General features: G+C 37.2%; 1 protein-coding gene across 1 annotated transcript; it reads left to right on the top strand.

Moving 5' to 3' along the window:
- Nucleotides 1-509: 509 nt before the first annotated feature.
- On the top strand, nucleotides 510-2,341 carry LOC145064423 (uncharacterized). Its single transcript, XM_079011880.1, has 4 exons — nucleotides 510-1,037; nucleotides 1,114-1,364; nucleotides 2,017-2,163; nucleotides 2,236-2,341. Exons 1-4 carry the CDS (start codon nucleotides 510-512, stop codon nucleotides 2,339-2,341), a joined length of 1,032 nt encoding a protein of 343 aa, XP_078868006.1.
- Nucleotides 2,342-16,968: the final 14,627 nt, after the last annotated feature.

The following is a 16,968-nucleotide window of genomic DNA, read 5'->3' as shown; positions in this document are numbered from 1 at the left end:
ACGAACCAGAGGAAGAATTTGTGTCCTCACTCGATAAATGTAAGGATATCTTCCTAAATGTTCAATTAACTGATGAAAACCTACAAAATTCGAGTATGACAGATGAAATCAGAGCACAAGTGTACCATGCTACTGATTGGTAGAGTGATGAAGATGAACATAAAGTATTGAAAAACAACTATAGAATTCATGGCCCAACCATCAAGTGGGACAAGATGGTACCAAAGCTTGGTGACATCTTTGAATCCCCTGCCCAACTGAAGTTTCGTGTCACCAATTATGCAGTGTCACATGGCTATATAATATAGTTTGAAAAATGTGATAGTAAAAGAATTGTAGCTAGATGTGGCAATAGGAAGGAAGAGAATAAATGCCCTTTCAGAATTTATGCTGTATGGATGTACAAAGAAAGATCTTTTCAGTTCAAAGCTATGAATGGTGACCATAAATGTTCTAGGCAGTTTAAGTTTGGATCCATTGTGTCCCCTGAATGGATTGGAAGACATTAAATGACTGAAATTGCAAATAAGCCAAAGATGAAACTTCAGAAAATGATTGATGACATCAGAAAAAGGTATAGGTGTGTGGTATCTATAGGACGAGTTAGAAGGGCAAGGAAATGGGCCAAAAATTTAATAGAAGGTAAACTCACTGAGCATTATGCAAGGGTATGGGATTATGCCCATGAATTGTTAAGGTCAAACCCGAGGTCCACATGTCAAGTTGGTGTAACAACCAATCCAGATGGAAATAATTATTTTCACAGGTTTTACATTTGTTTCAATGCACTAAGTGATAGCTGGAAAAGAGGGTGTAGGAGAGTAATTGGTCTTGATGGGTTCTTTCTAAAGGGGCAGGTGAAGGGTGAACTGCTAACAGCCATTGGTAGAGATGCCAACAACCAGATTTATCCAATTGCTTGGGCTATTGTTGATGTGGAAAATAAGTCCGACTGGACTTGCTTCCTTGAGCTACTCAGTGGTGATCTAGACCTTATTGATGGAAGGGGCTTGGTAGTTATATCAGATCAACATAAAGTAAGTTTCTTTATAACATATTAATCCTTTTTCAAATTACTTATAAATACTTACATGTATGCTGGTTTTTGTATAGGGTTTGTTGCAATCTGTTAAAGATATATTGCCACATGTGGAGCACAGACAATGTGACCGACACATATATGCAAATTTTAGAAAAGCTTACACTGGGGTGGAGTTGAAGTTGTTTTGGGCTGCAGCTATGAGCTGTGTGGAAGGTGATTTCAAGAGACATATGGACATAATTAAAAAGCTCAATCCTGGTGCATATGAGCATCTCATGTCCAAAGAACCCCAAACATGGTGTAGAGCTTACATGAGTATAGGGTATGCATGTGAGGCAGTGGAGAATGGTATATCTAGGGATGTCAACAGGGGAAAACGGGACGGGGAGTGCATTCCCCGCCCCCACCCCCGAAATTTCCATGTTCCCCCGCCCCCGCCCTCGCCCCCGAAATGTTCTACCTTCCTACCCCCGCCCCCGAAACCCCTTTATTACCCCTTCCCCCGCCCCCGATTGATTTTGGGTGCCTTTTTTTGGGCTAAAAGAAGCTATTTTTTAGGCTAAAAGAAGCTATTTTTCAGGTAACAAATAATTATTTATAGCAGAATTTTACATGTTAAAAATAAAAAAATTATGGCATCTTAAAAACATTATACTAAAAACTTAAAAACATATTTTTTGATGAATTTTGGAAGCTCAAAATCATGTTATTGTTTACTATATTTATATAATTAATATATGTGCAATTTATTAACGGAGTCCTCATGGGGGTTTCGGGACGGGATTGCATACCCCCGCTCCCGCCCCCAAAATTAAAATGGGGGTTAACCTTGCCCTCGCCCCCGTCCCCACCCCGATTTTTTTTAAAAAATCCCCTCAAACGGGACGGGCCCCCCACGGGAACGGGGTCCCAAGGGACTTTTTGACATCCCTAGGTATATCAGAGTGCTTCAACTCTATCATTGTGGATGCTAGGAAAAAATCATTGATCATAATGCTTGAAGAAATAAGGATGTACATCATGGATAGGTTTGCTCACATGATTGAGGAAAGCACTAAATGTAATACCCGTATATGTCCAGTAGTGTTAAAGAAGGTGAAGCTTTTTGAGAAGAACATGAGGTAACACTTTAACATGTAACTTTTGTTTTAATTTCATTAGGTAAAACTTTAACATGTAACTTGTGGATGTAGGTTTTGGTTAGTAATTCATAGTCAACAACATGTGTTTAAATCAAGGAGAGGGTGTGATAGCTACATGGTGGATTTAGATGGAAGGCATTGTACCTGCAGGTTATAGGATCTGGCTAGGATCCCATGTGTTCATGCCATTGCAACCATCAACTATATCCAGCAAACACCTGACGAGTACATTGATCACATGTTTTCCAAGGAACAATTCCTTAAGTGTTACTCTTCTAACATTAGTCCAGTGAATGGTTCAAATCTATGGCCTCAAACCGAATTCATAAAGCCCTTGCCACCAGTGTCAAAGAGAATGCCTGGTAGGCCAAAGGTCAATAGAAGGAGACATGTAACTGAAAATGATGGAAGAGTACACACCCCAAGAACTTTAGGTATGGTAAGTGCTTTGAGTATGGCCATAACCATAAGGGATGCAAGAATGCAACCAGGGAACCTGTCCCTATGCCACTAAAGAAGAAAGGAAGGCCAAGGAAGGAACAATGTGAACCCAATAAAGCATCATGTGATAGGTCTGAGAGGCAGGAACCTGTCCCTATGCCACCAAAGAAGAAAGGAAGGCCAAGGGAGGAACAATTTGAACCCAGTCAAGCATCATGTGATAGGTTTGAGAGGCAGGAAGCAGTTCCTATGCTACCAAAGAAGAAAGGAAGGCCAAGGAAAAAGGTCCAATCTGACCCAAATCAAGCATCAGGTTCTAAATTTGTTAGAAGAAAAAAGAAGTTGGGGATAAAAAGAAGTGGTGGCATTGTTGAATATAAAGTTCTACTTGATGAGCATGATGGTTTAGATGGTCATGTTGATGGTAGGGGGTGTGAGGAACAAATGAAAGATTTGTTTGACAAAGAAGATATTGATGATGACAGTTTGGTTGATATGATGTGCACTTTTGAAGCTTCTCTTAGCCAACCAAAGTATAATTATCAGAATGGTGATGGATTCCAAGATGCAATGGATGCTATTATTCAAAGTATTCATCATGCTAATGATGAAAAAGGTGTTGAGGATGTTGAACCTGACCTGACAAAAACACTTGATGAGGTTGAAGATGTAAGGGATGTTATTCTTAAAGGTACTGATGAAAAAAGTCAATCTGAGAATGAGGGTAATCCTAAACCTGAATTCACTGAAGGAAATGCAAGTGATGTTCTCCCAGAGATGGTGATGCTAGATCTAGAAAGTGTAGCAGACCTACTTGGGGAAGGATATAACATGGCTGAAATAGGGAGCATGAGAGGGGTTCAAGTTGAATTGGATGATATGACACCGGTTGAGATGGTTAGTTTGAGTTCATCATTTTATAATTGCTAACATTAGTAACAAACATGTTTATATCTTTTATTAATAAGTATTTTTCAAATTTTTATTAACAGGATGTGAATGAAGTTGAGGATATTCCATATGTTGATGGTGTGATGGAAGGAAATGAGGGTGAGGGTGATGCTGGTGAAGTAGCCTGTGTGGGTGAGGGTGATGGTGATGGTGCTGGTGTTGGTGAGGGTGATGGTGATATTGAGGATGAAGGTGATGGTGCTGGTGAGGATGATGCAACAGATATGGAAGGAAATGATGCTGATGATGAAGGGCATGTACCACCTAGAAGGACAAGAAAGCCCTTAGAAAGGATCATCCTGCAAAAGCTGAAGAAACCTTGTTTTAACAAAGATGGAAGGGATTCCACATCTAGCTATCCAGTAGATTTGGAGTAGTTACCTAGGTATATGGGGGTAAAAATGGGGATGATATCATTGGGCAATTGTATAGGTAGCCCTTTTTGGTTATTTTTTGATATACACCCACTACTTGCAGCATACATCCATTTGTTTATGGCTTGCCTTTTTTTGGATATTTCTTAGGCTTTTGGGTACATGTTTTGGTATACAAAATGGATGGCTGCTACATGCTAGTAAAGCTTAATGTATGCTTTATATTAAGGTTTATAATGGATGCCTCCCTATTATGGCAACCATGATGTTTTAATTTTATTTTCTAGTAAATGTTAAGCATTAACAATGTACTTTCATTAGTGCAATTCCTTTTATGCAAGTTAGTGCAATTCCATTCATGCAAAGTTTACTTTCATTGTGAATGTAACCAATGTACTTTCATTGTACTTCCATTCATTAGCCCTTCCTTTTATGCAATGTAATTCCGTTCAGGCAACATATACATGAGATAGCAATTAACTACCATTAATACCCTTAATACATTACAAACATGTAACATTCAGCCGTTAAAAAAAAACATTACAAAGATGTAACAATTCTTCATTACCCTTAATATATTACTAATACAGGAAAAACCAACAAAACTACATCTTAATAACCACTATTGCTAGCATCAACGATATAACCACTAACAACCCTATGATCACTTCTAACAATGGCTTGATCTCCTCTGTATGACACATCTCCATATTTTGACCTAGTTCTTCATCCCCCCATTTGAAAAAACCACAGTTACCTCCTTCCACCTACAACAAAAAAATTAGGGTTCTATTACTTACGTTCTTCTTTGGAAAGTTAGAGCAGCCCTAAAATTTTAAGGAGAAATTAGTGCAAAAATAAATAGATTTTTACCTGATAATTAGGGCAGCCCCAAAATTATCGTCCTGGGTTATCAGGTGTTCGTGAGATTGACACACCACAAACATTACCATAGTCGCATCTTATTACCTTCTTGTTCCTCATTCTTGTACCACCATTGAAGTTTGATCTTGAAGACAAAATTGTCATTTTTCCGTTGTAGCTCTGTGACTAACTGTGGGGGTCGAAGGGATCAATTGCACACGAGGATGTCTGTGAATGATTTTTTAAATGATAAATGCCACGTATCTTCCACCTAAGCAAGTGGTAACCGGTTGATTATAGGGAAACCGGCTACTTCGCAAAAACGACACATTAAATGCAAGTTTAAGGCAAAAACGGACATAAATTTGAACTTTGGGCAAATCCGTCAATTTTGTGCAAATTTGAGGGTTCCTATGCCATTAGCCCTAATTAATACTATTACAAAAAGGGAGTTGATCCGTACACAACAATTTTTCTCCATACACAATAATTGATGTTTTAAAATATTGTATTGTACAACCATATAATGCATGAATTGTTGTGTATGATAAAAAATTGTTGTATACGAATCACTCCCCTTACAGAAACTGTCTAAGGAAAAATTTATAACAAGGTTTTCATTTTTTTAAAAAGAAAAACAAAAATAAAAACCTCGCCCTCACTTATTATTTTTTCACTGTAAGGACCTTATTTATTTATTTATTTTTTTAATTTGCTCGGGGACCCAAATCGGTTTTAACCACTCCTAAATAGAGTGGTCAGCTCATAAATGTGTAAGGAGGTTTTGTTGAGTTTATGTTTAAACCTTACAGAAATAAATGTAGGAAATCTAAGTAATGAGTTTATATATAACCGTGTATGTAGAGTTCCTTAAAAACAACGTTAGGTAATTAATTGTTTGACAATATTTCTTTGTATATAATAACAGTGCGTCTTAGTTTTTATTTATATTAACAATATACTATTAACAGCATTTTACATAAGATAAAACTGATAGTATATTTAAGATTTTATCAATCGACAATGATTTTTCTGTTTAATTGTGTTGCATGTTTGGTGGTTAGAAGGCAAGTAAGTGGTTGTGGTAATGAATACGTGCAATGCAAATGGGTGGGTTTCTGATTCAATTTCTGAAACACTGAAACTGTCTTTCAAAACTGAAAACACCACTGCAAAATACACTAAAAAGTTTCTATTTTGGGCCCAGCCCCTTTTCTTCCAAATATGTTACAAGTGTGATTGCCTAATAACTTACATCTCGACTTATGTTAATTTCAAACTCATACGTGTTAAATAAATAAATGTAGATTATTTTAAAATAAAATATTAGTCTGATCACTACGGCTAATGTTTTGCCACAAATAAATTTTCATAAATTTCGTAGTTCGATAATTTTATAATTACAAAAGACGATCTCGTGTTGTGTCTTTTTTTTAGGTTTCACAATCTATCACTATAAAAAAAACCAATGGAAATAGACTCCAGAAAATTGTGGACCTTTCTAGGCTTCTATGAAACATTGAAACCTTTTGAGAATTTTTTTTATAACTATTATTTTGATATATTGTGGATTTTCATTTAAAAAAAGAAAGTTGTGTGGATGTAATATTCACACCGGTATTCAACATTCAAAGAAATTTTTCTTGCTTAAAATGAATTTATCAAACAACTTATTCATAGTTTTTTATATTGAAGGGTCGCGGCAAAAATTCAACGAAGTTACTTATCTGGTGATAAATTAAGGTTTAAATTTACCTAATTGATATAAATCTTCATCGGTTGTTTCATTTGGTGACAACAAAGCTAGGATGAGAAGATAATAGTATTTGTTTATCTTTCTAACATCCTAACATGGAATAGATATATAATGATAGTTGTATCCAACACTTTCTAGATAATTTTTGCAATGTATATTCAAATATTGTATATTTGTATCTTGTAAATGCATGGTGTTCATGTACACATATCCGTTGCATGGAATCAAACAACCATTGGTGTAAGTTGTAACCAATCGAGTGGAAGAGGGTATGATGGATACCGGCCTAGTGGAAGAGGGTCACGTACAGGAAACAAAAATCAATGAGATATTTAATCTCTCGTATGGTGTCTAGGATGTTGTATATGAAAAATAAGCAATAAGTATTCAATATGTTTCAATAGAGAATCATAAGTATGTGTGATGACCACGTTGCTACATGTGGTGATGACAATGTTGCTACGTGTGGGGATATTGTTTCCAAGCTTTATTCTCACAGAGTCATTAGAATACTATTTTGGGTATACTCGATCTTCAAAAAGATAAGTCTAATGATGGTTGGAGGATGAAGAATGTGGTAAAGAAGAAAAAACATCTTCATGAGCATGCCTCCTCTAGTGCCATGTAAATATATACCTCATTTATACACCCACACCATTACATAGTTAAAAGTAAACAACATCTTTAGTCAACATACACATATTTAAACACACACCGACGATCAGGTTGTGTTCTTGTTTGTCACAATTACTTGCATGCTAATATTCTTTTTAATACCATATGAAGGTGAACATTTGCATAATAATACTTGAAAATTCTTGTAGTTGCAATCATTTCATAACTGCACGTTGTTGTTCTCTGGACGATGATTCAACCAATATAAATATTAAAACAATAAAGATCCTCAAAGATAAAGAGAATGAATCGAAAACTTATGTCGATATAGATAACTCTTATTCTTTTCTCACATAGATATATGATCACATTATTCAATCAAGGAAGATTTACAAAATATAAACCCTAGCATAACTTATATAATAAGTCTAACTAATCAAAACACAGTCCCTACAAACCATGGAGTTTTCCTACAAATAATGACACTGGTCCTTATCTAATGTTAATCCCAATCACTTAGATATCATGATTGACCTTAACCGAAACTTTTTCTTCTAGCTACAACTCCATTTTGGGTTTGGGTGATGACACCATCAGTTGGTTGATGTAATACTTTGACTCATCAAATCATTCGGTTCATTGGGGTTGACCCCAAAAATCTCCCCATATTTGATGGTTTCAAAACTATACTAAATAATGCAAAATAAGCTATATGAATGTTTTTTTATATTGATTGAGAACACACACACACACACACACACACACATATATATATATATATATATATATATATATATATATATATAGTCAGATTCATAGCGCATTCCATGTTTTGCAATTGCGAAAGTGTGTGGTTGACGAGGCTGTGGTGGTATCACTAGATGACATTCAGGTGGATGAGCGTCTAAATTATGTGGACCGACCGGTTGCGATTTTGGATAGGAAGACAAAAGCCTTGAGGAACAAGGTGGTTGAGTTGGTCAAGGTTCAGTGGCAGCATCGGAAGGGTTCAGAGTGGACGTGGAAGCCTGAGGCCGAGATGCGGATGCATTACCATGAGTTGTTTGCTACGAGAGACTTCGAGGACGAAGTCTAATTCTAATGGGGGAGAATTGTAGTGCTCGATCCATGTATTATTCATTTTTGGTCCCTTATATATTAGGTTATTGCTTTTTGGCCTTGTTTTGCAAGTTTGAGGGGGGGGGGGGGGGACCATTTCTGCCAAGATTGGGGGAGAATTGTAACGCTCGAATGCGGGGCATTCCCTTAGGGAGTGCAGGGAGTTTACGCGTTGAGCTAAAACTCTAATTTTGAGGGGTTGAGACTTATTTAAACACCTTAAGTTCCAGGTGTTTGCCTCATTTCTAGCCTCCATAGCTCCCAAACCATAATCAAGAAACCCTAGAGCCTCTAAGAGTGTTATGAGCTCATTGTGTGTGTTTGAAGCCCATTCAAGGAAGAGAAGCTTGGTGCAAGGTGGTGGTTTAAGTAAGAGCTTATACATCTTGGTTCTCTTTTCTATTTCCAATTCATTTGAGGTATACAGCTCTAACCTTGCTCATTAGAAGCTTAGATCTAACTCTTAATGGATTTTAGTCCCTTTTTGGTTCCATAGTTGAGGGCTAGTAGTTTGTGATCACTCCAGAAGCTTTGAGTTGCTCCTATTGGCGTTTCTGAGGTTATAGATTCATAAAGTTTGCATCTTTAGAGTTATATAAGCCCTATGCATGAGATTAAGCCCTTTTTATGGAAATTGAATGCTATATCTTGAAGTTGGGACCTTTTGGGGAATGCAAAGTCACAAAGTCAGTGGCTTTATGGTTCTAGATGTTGTTTAGGACTTGGATCTATGTTTTGCTTGTATGGATTTAAGCATTAAGTGCTTAATAATCATTTTTGGAAGTCAGCGTGCGAACGCCCAACATTGGGTCGAGGAATGCCAAGAGTTCAGGCTAAGGTTCGCGATCTGCTGGCTGGTGAGGAACGCCTAACGCTCCACAAGGAACGCCCAGCGTTCGACCCATCAGTGGGCTTTTTCCTTGGGTCATCTTTTGGACTTTTGAGCTTTGGGCTTGGTTTGGGTGTTGTTTGTTGGGCTTAGTTTGGACTGAAGGTTTCCGTTGGAGTGTTGGAGTTCTTGTTTGGGCTTGTCTTCTTGGGATTTCCCTGTTGGGCCTAGCATTATATATTGGGCCTTAATGGGACCAATATATTTGGGCCTTAGTGGGCCCAATGGGCTTGGACCATTGGTGGGCCTGGTTAGTTGGGCCATTTGTGAGCCTAGTTTTATCTAGCCATGGTTATTTTCTAAGTTTAGCTTTGGGTTTGGCTCAGTGTTTGGAGCCGATTTGTAGTAGCCGCAACATTCGTAGGATTAGGCTATCTTTGAGGTGAGTCTCCTCACTATATCCATGGGTGGAAGGCACCAATGTCGGCCCATTACTTGAAGTGAAATCTTTATAAATGATTATGCAATGGTCTATTATTTGGTGTATTGATTTACGTGAAGACCTTGGAGGATCCCATGGCACCTGGTAAGACCATGAGGGGAACCCATGGCACTTAGGTATAAGACCATGTGGGTAGCCCATGGCATCCTGGTTGAAGACCTTGGAGGGAGTCCATGGCAGTTCTATGTGTATATGTGCATGACATCATATGATTATGCGATTTGTGTATATGTGGGGAACTCACTAAGCGTGTGTTACAGTTTTGTTGAGTGTTTCAGGTACTTCTGGTTCTAAGGGCAAGGGCCCGGCTTGATGGTGCAGTGTGCACTCTCCAGTATTTCGTGCTAGTTGTTTTGGATACTCTGATCTTTTGAACAATATGTTATGTAATAGAATTTTTGGATAACAAACATGAATGTGATTTCTAAGTATTAAATGAAAAATTTTACCTATGTTTTTGGGTTGTTACAGGTTTCCATCACTAAGCGATTCTATTGTGGTTTTAGACCCATGACTCTTGAGGTAAATGTAACCAAATATCTCGTAAGAGGTTTGGTAAACGGATTTTCCAAGTTCCTACTTGTATTGACATAGACAACCTTGATGGTACCACTTTCAATTAGTTGTCTCATAAAATTGTTTCTTAGACCCAAATGTATCGAATTCCCATTATATACCACATTATATACTTTAGACAGTTTGGCCTCACTATCACAGTACATGGGTATTGAAGGCATTTGGATATCCTACAGACGAATATCTATAAGTAGATCTCGAATTCACTCTGCCTCTTTTCCCGCTGCTGCTAAGGCAATTAGCTCTGGTTCCATCATTTAATGAGATATGCATGTCTGTTTCTTGCTTGCCTAAGAAATCGCGCCACCAGCTAGAGTATAAATCCAACCACTTATGGATTTTGAGTCACTGGTGTGTTCTATCCAACTAGCATCATAATATCCTTCTAGTATTCCATTTGATGATGAATACGCCAACTCGAAAGTACTTGTCCTTTTCAGGTATCCTAGTAATCTACCCACTGCCTTCCAGCGCTCCGTGCCTGGATTGACAGTATCTTAACTCAGTTTGCTTACAGCGTATGCGATGTCAGGTCGAGTGCAACGAGTAGCATAAATCATGCTCCCAATTGCACTTGCATATTCTAGTTGGGCCACTGCTCATCCATAATTCACATTAAGTTTCACACTTGAATCAAAAGGAGTGTTGAATTCCTTAATATTCAAATGTTGAAACTTTATCAGAATTTTCTCTATGTAATGAGATTGATTCAGAGAAATTCGACCGCCTGTCCTTTTCACCTTGAAACCAAGAATTGTATCAACTTCACCAACATCTTTCATCTTAAAGTTCAAAGATAGCTTTTTCTTCGTCTCAAGAATACCTTCTAGGTGAGTGCCAATGATCAACATAAAGACATATTACTACTATGTAATCGGATGTGTATTTGGAATAAATACATTTGTCAGCACTGTTGTGCTGAAATCTGAAACCAGTCACACTGGTGTCAAATCTCTCATTCCACTGTTTGGGAGATTGCCTCAACCCGTACAAGGATTTAACAAGTCTACAATATTTGTTTTCCTGTCCGGGTATCACGAAACCTTCAGGTTAATCTAAGTAAATCTCATCCTTATGATAACCATTCAGAAAGGTTGTCTTCATATATTTGATGAATGTATAGAACTTTCAAATTTGATATTACTATGAGATTTCTAATAGAAACAATCCTAGAAATTGGGGTATAGGTATCAAAATAATTGATCCCTTATCTCTTTCTGTAGCCTTTAGCAACTAATCTTGATTTATAGGAAGATATGGATCCATCTGGATGATATTTTCTCTTGAATATCCATTTAGATCCTATGGGTCTCTCCCCCTTAGGTTGATCAGCTTACTCCCAAGTTCCATTACCCATAATTGAATCCATTCCGTCATTTTTGGCTTCCTTCCACAAAAGGAGCATCTCTAGACATCATGGCTTCAGTAAAGGTCTTAGGATCATCATCCAAGTTAATGGCAAATATGACCTCTCTTATCACTTTCTTTTATTTTCCTTCGACCTAATAAAAATAGAAATCATCTCCAAAAATTTTCTCATTCTAGTCCTAGTACTTCTCCTTGGTTCCTCTACTATAAGAGGAGGTGGGAGTATTTCTTGAGAAGTACTTGTAGATGTTGTATGACTGGAGTTTTCATCATCCCTAGAAAACTTGTCCTCAAATAATTCCACTCTCTGGATTCCACAACAACACCTAATTTAATATCTAATAATTAGTAAGCCTTGCTATTGTGAGCATATCCAATAAATATATTCTTATTAGCTCGTGCTCCTTATTTGGTTCCCTTAGGATCGGGAGTCCGATAATAAGCAACACACCCCCACACTTCAAATAGTCTAGGTTAGGCTTTCTACCTTTACACAACTCATAAGGGCTTGTAGTAATCACATGACTAGTGATCCAATTACGAACATAACAAACAGTCAATAGTGCTTCCCCCCACAGAATGTTCGGTTGACCCGATTGGTTCAATATATAGTTGACCATCTCACAAAGGGTTCAGTTCTTTCTTTCAGCCAAACCATTATGTTGGGGAATGTTTGGTGAAGTACTTTCATGTTTGATTCCATTCTCTTCACAAAATGTCTCAAACTCTTGGTTGAAGTATTTTTCGACTCTGTCTGAGCGAAGAATTTTAATGTGTCCTTCAAGTTGATTTTCGACTTCAGCCTTATACAGTTTAAGTGCACCAAAAGCTTAATCTTTTGATCTCATAAAATAAACATGTAGATATCAACTGGAGTCGTCACAAAATGTGATGAAATACCCTTTTCCTCCTCGAGTAAGTATTCCATTTAATTCACATATATCGGAACTATGTGTTTCTCTTAACTGATGGAAATGGTTTCTTTGTAAACTATGATTTCACACAAGTTTCGCATTTTTCAAAATCTTTTGAGTTATATTTTAATATTCCTTTAGTTTTAATTTTTTTTAATGTTCTTAAGATTAGTGTGTGCTAAACGTTTATGCCATAAATAAATTGAACAAAAAAAAAAAAAACAGAAAAGTTCACTTCATTCACATTAGCAACCAATCCAATAATTACATCATTACTAGCAACACTAGACACACTTGCACCATTACTATAAAATCTAGACCCACTTGCACTGCCCTCATCACTAAGAAACAAATGATACATTATTGAACAATTTTTCGTCCTCCCAACATATCGTCTGCCCTTAGTGATAATAATTTTGCCATTCTCAAGCAACATATTGAACCCACCTTTGTCAAACTTGTCCGCGGAAATGAACCCCTTCGAGAGAGTAGGAACATGAAGAACATCTCGAAGGATAACCCATTCACCACATGTGAACTGCAGACGAACATCACCTCTTCCTTGAACTATAACTCTGTGACCATCAACATAGAAAACTACCATTCCTGGTGGCATTGGACGGTAAGTGCGAAATATCTCTCGTTGCCCACAAACATGCACAATGGCTCTAGTGTCTATGAACCATCCTCAAACACAGATTCCTCGGGTAAGCGAAGAGATCATGAAAATCTCTCCAATGTTCACACTTGCCACCATATCAATCACTTTCTTGACTGCATGTGCAACTATTCCTGATTTGCGATCTTTTCAATCTCTCGCATAGTGCCTAATCTCTCAGCAGATGTGGCAAGGTCCACCCCTCTTTCAGATTTGAATTAGGATTCTGATGACTTGGTTTCTTGAAGCTTTGTTTCTTGGGTCTCATATTCCTTTTGTTTTGTCCCCCAAACTTGGTCTTATGACCAGAACCCCCAGCTGATACATGGTGCACATTCGATCTGACTTTACCATATTTGTCCCTAATGCGAGTTTCCTCCTCAATGTGAAGGTGTTTCATCAGATCATCCAAGGATTAGTCCTCATATTTTTGCATCATTCTCTTAGGGAAGTCTTTCCACAAGGGTGGCAGTTTTGCGATGATCGCACCAACCTGAAAGAGTTATGGTATCGAGATGGAGAGTGTGTTCAACTTGTTGACCATAACCTGGAGTTCATGCACTTGCTCCATGATAGGTTTGTCATCAACGATTTGAAGATCTAGGTATTAGGGCTATTCACTATTTGGATAAAACCGAATTATCCAATTGGACAATTTTGGATTGGACTATTTGGTTCGGATATTCGGATTTTTGGTTTGGTTTTCAACAAAACCGAATTATTATTTTGGATTTCGGATTGGTTTTGGTTTATAAAATAAGAACTGAATAGTCCAAAAAACCGAATAAGAATTTGTTACGTATTTATTTTCAATATATCTATAATTATTTATTAATCTTATATTTTTTTTAAATAAGTTCAAAAAGTTTTACCTATTAAAAAACATTAATATGTACTTTCTCTCAACAAAAATATATATTAAATAATAAACTATAATATGCATTCTTAGTGGTTGTTTATAAATGTTAAACCATATTTACTTGTTTTTGTTTTTTCTGTAAAATTAGATTATATTATAATTCTATGTCCTTTTAAAATGTTATGGTTTTTGAAAACCAAATTATAAAAACCGATCCAACCGATCGGATCGGATCGGATTTGAATTTAGTTTGGACTATTTGGATTCATATTTTGAAAACCGAAATCAATTTGGATTTACTTAATTGGATATGATCGAACCGATCCATCTAAACGAACACCCCTACTAGGTACTTTTTGGTACCTTACTCATGTGCCTTGTACTTGAGTTTCAAAGCACTCTATATTTCTCTCGGATCTTTTACGGACGCATAAAGATCATAGATCCAATCAGACAATGAATTCTTGTTGTGACCCACACACAGTTCCTCAGACTCTCTACGTAGAGCTCTTTGCTTTTTCCAGATCATAGATGATCGTTGGATCCACATTTTTCCCCACCTTGGGAATTGGATCAGCAGAAATGGGGGACAATTTTGGGTCCAAAATATAGGCGAGCTTCAACACATGAAGTTGGAAGTTGAACTTGTCAGCCCAACGGGTGTAGTTCTGACTATCGAATTGGTCAAGCTTGGAAAACTCTTGGTTCATGTAGTGGAGACTAGCAGTTGGGATTTGGGTGTCCATTAGTCAATTGATTTTAAATACAAATTAAAAACCTCTAAGATTGTTGTAAATCAAACTAATAGAAACACAAGGAAACCGACAAATAATATTATATGTCGATTAGTTGCGAATAATAGATCCAGTTATTATTAATATGAGTACCAGGTTTCATACAGAAATCAGATTAATCCTTCTCAATTAGATCTGATTATAAGAAAGTTAGAATAAAAGTGTCCTATTATTGGATGAAATTAAAACGAAACAATAATGTAAATCCGACCTGTTGACGACTGATCTTGATCATAGAATAATTGCACAGATCGAACTCTTGTCCTTAAAGATTTTTAATTCGCTTCTATCAGCTATAAGCAACAGAGTAAAGCCCTAGGATTTAATGTAGATTTACTGAGTGTCGAACAACAATGGAAAATGATAAATGCAAAGTGAATACTAAGAAACTGGGAAGAAATTGCAAAGAGAATTAGAGAGCTTTCAATTTTCATGTGTATCAAATACCACTCCTAGGGAGCTATATTTATAGGTATCGGAACCCTAGATATCATAAAAGGGGCTCAGATGGGCCGTCCACTGAAACCCTAGGGCGACGACTTTCTCTCTAAGCTAGTCGTTTTCTAACCCTTCTAGAATATTATTGTAACGCCCGTAGATCAGGGCAATTTAGAGAAGTTAAGCGTCAAAAATGACTTGTTTATGGAATATTATTTTGAAGGAATAATCTTAACTAAGTTTTAGTATATGTTACAAGGATTCCGTACATATAAAGAACGCCAAAATTCGAGTTATAACGAAGAAGTTATGACTTGTCGAAGTTTCGCGACAGAACCGGCACGACGCTGAATGACGTTAAAATTGAATTTACGTTAGAGTAATATTTAGCCATAGCGATCTAAACGAAAGTAGTAGAGTTCGTTAAACCATGAGTGTGCATAAAAAGAACGTCCGAATCTGACTTCGTATGAGTAAGTTATGATTTTTCGAAGTTTCAGCTTAGCAGTATGGAGCCCGAAACTCGAATTCGAGATCGAGTGGTTGTTGGTCGAAACAATCTAAACGAGAATAGAAGATATCGTTGATAGTAGTCCAACGGTAAAAACACAGACAAAAACGGACGTCAGATGAAGAAGTTACGAATTTATAACGAAGTTTTCCTGTGTAGGCCTACTATAAATAAATAAATAAAAATAAAATCAAAATTAGCCGACGAAGTCTAAACGAAAGATGTAGAGCGTAGTCTCACCTACGCGGGGATACAAAGAATGTTGAAAACGGAGTTCGTATGAGGAAGATATGAATTTATGAAGTTTTAAAAATAATTAAAATATATTTATTTAATTATTATTTCGGATAATATCCGAATCCGAGGAGTCACCGATACAATCCGAAGGGTACGCCCAACGTACCTAGGTGTACGCCCCACGTACTTCGATCTTTCACGGTCCGGAGGAGGCCACAATCCACCACCCGAAGCTCGACACGTGGAAGGCTGACCCGAACTACGCCCCACGTAGTGCCTCGTATGCCCAACGTACGTGCGAGGTTCAGCCCCTATAAAAGGGCAGCGAGGCCTCCGAATTTTGTTGCTAATTTTTACACTTCTTCACCCTAAAATTCTTTCTTCTTGGCATTTTATACCCCCGAAGGCCCGATATCATTCCCGAGTCCCGAAGCAAGTCCCGAAGCCCCGAAGAACCCGAGAAAAATAGTTTTCGAGCTGAAACTCTGCCCGCGTGAAGCCCGGTTTTGGAGAAAACATCCTGGTTTCGTCGGAAAAGATTATTTCAAGAGATGAGGTGCTGTCCGATCATCTTCTAATCAAGTGAGTGTGTGGTTACGTTCTTCTAACACATAAATATGAAGTATTTGCTTTGAAATACGTGTTATGTGTATATATATTGTTGTTTATTTGAGATGAGTGTGGAATAGATGTTTTATATAGTTTTTAAATGAGTTAAATTGTATATGTATTTTATATCTACAAATATGTTGGTTAGAACATGGGTAGATGAGATAGTTGGTGTGTGATAAAAGGATGAGTTGGATAATGAATCAAGGGGCTAGTTTTAGATCCGTGAGTATGGATTAGACCAAGAGGTTAGTTTTAGATCTGGCAGTATGGATCAGGTAAAGAGATAAACTTGATATTAGTCTGAGAGTATGGATTAAGACTAAGTTAATTGTCCCTAGTCCGGGAGTATGGATTGGGCACAGTTAT

Source organism: Lactuca serriola, chromosome 7 (genome assembly GCF_051521515.1).
Source record: "Lactuca serriola cultivar US96UC23 chromosome 7, Lser_US96UC23_V15, whole genome shotgun sequence".
NCBI lineage: Eukaryota > Viridiplantae > Streptophyta > Magnoliopsida > Asterales > Asteraceae > Lactuca > Lactuca serriola.
Note: the sequence above shows the minus strand (reverse complement) of the source record. Positions and strands in the feature narration are given on the sequence as shown.

Coding starts and splice junctions, on each gene's coding strand:
- LOC145064423 (XM_079011880.1), top strand. CDS start 510: ATGACTGAAATTGCAAATAAGCCAAAGATGAAACTTCAGAAAATGATT. Junction 1,038..1,113: donor TTATATCAGATCAACATAAA/GTAAGTTTCTTT, acceptor GTTTTTGTATAG/GGTTTGTTGCAATCTGTTAA. Junction 2,164..2,235: donor CTTTTTGAGAAGAACATGAG/GTAACACTTTAA, acceptor TTGTGGATGTAG/GTTTTGGTTAGTAATTCATA.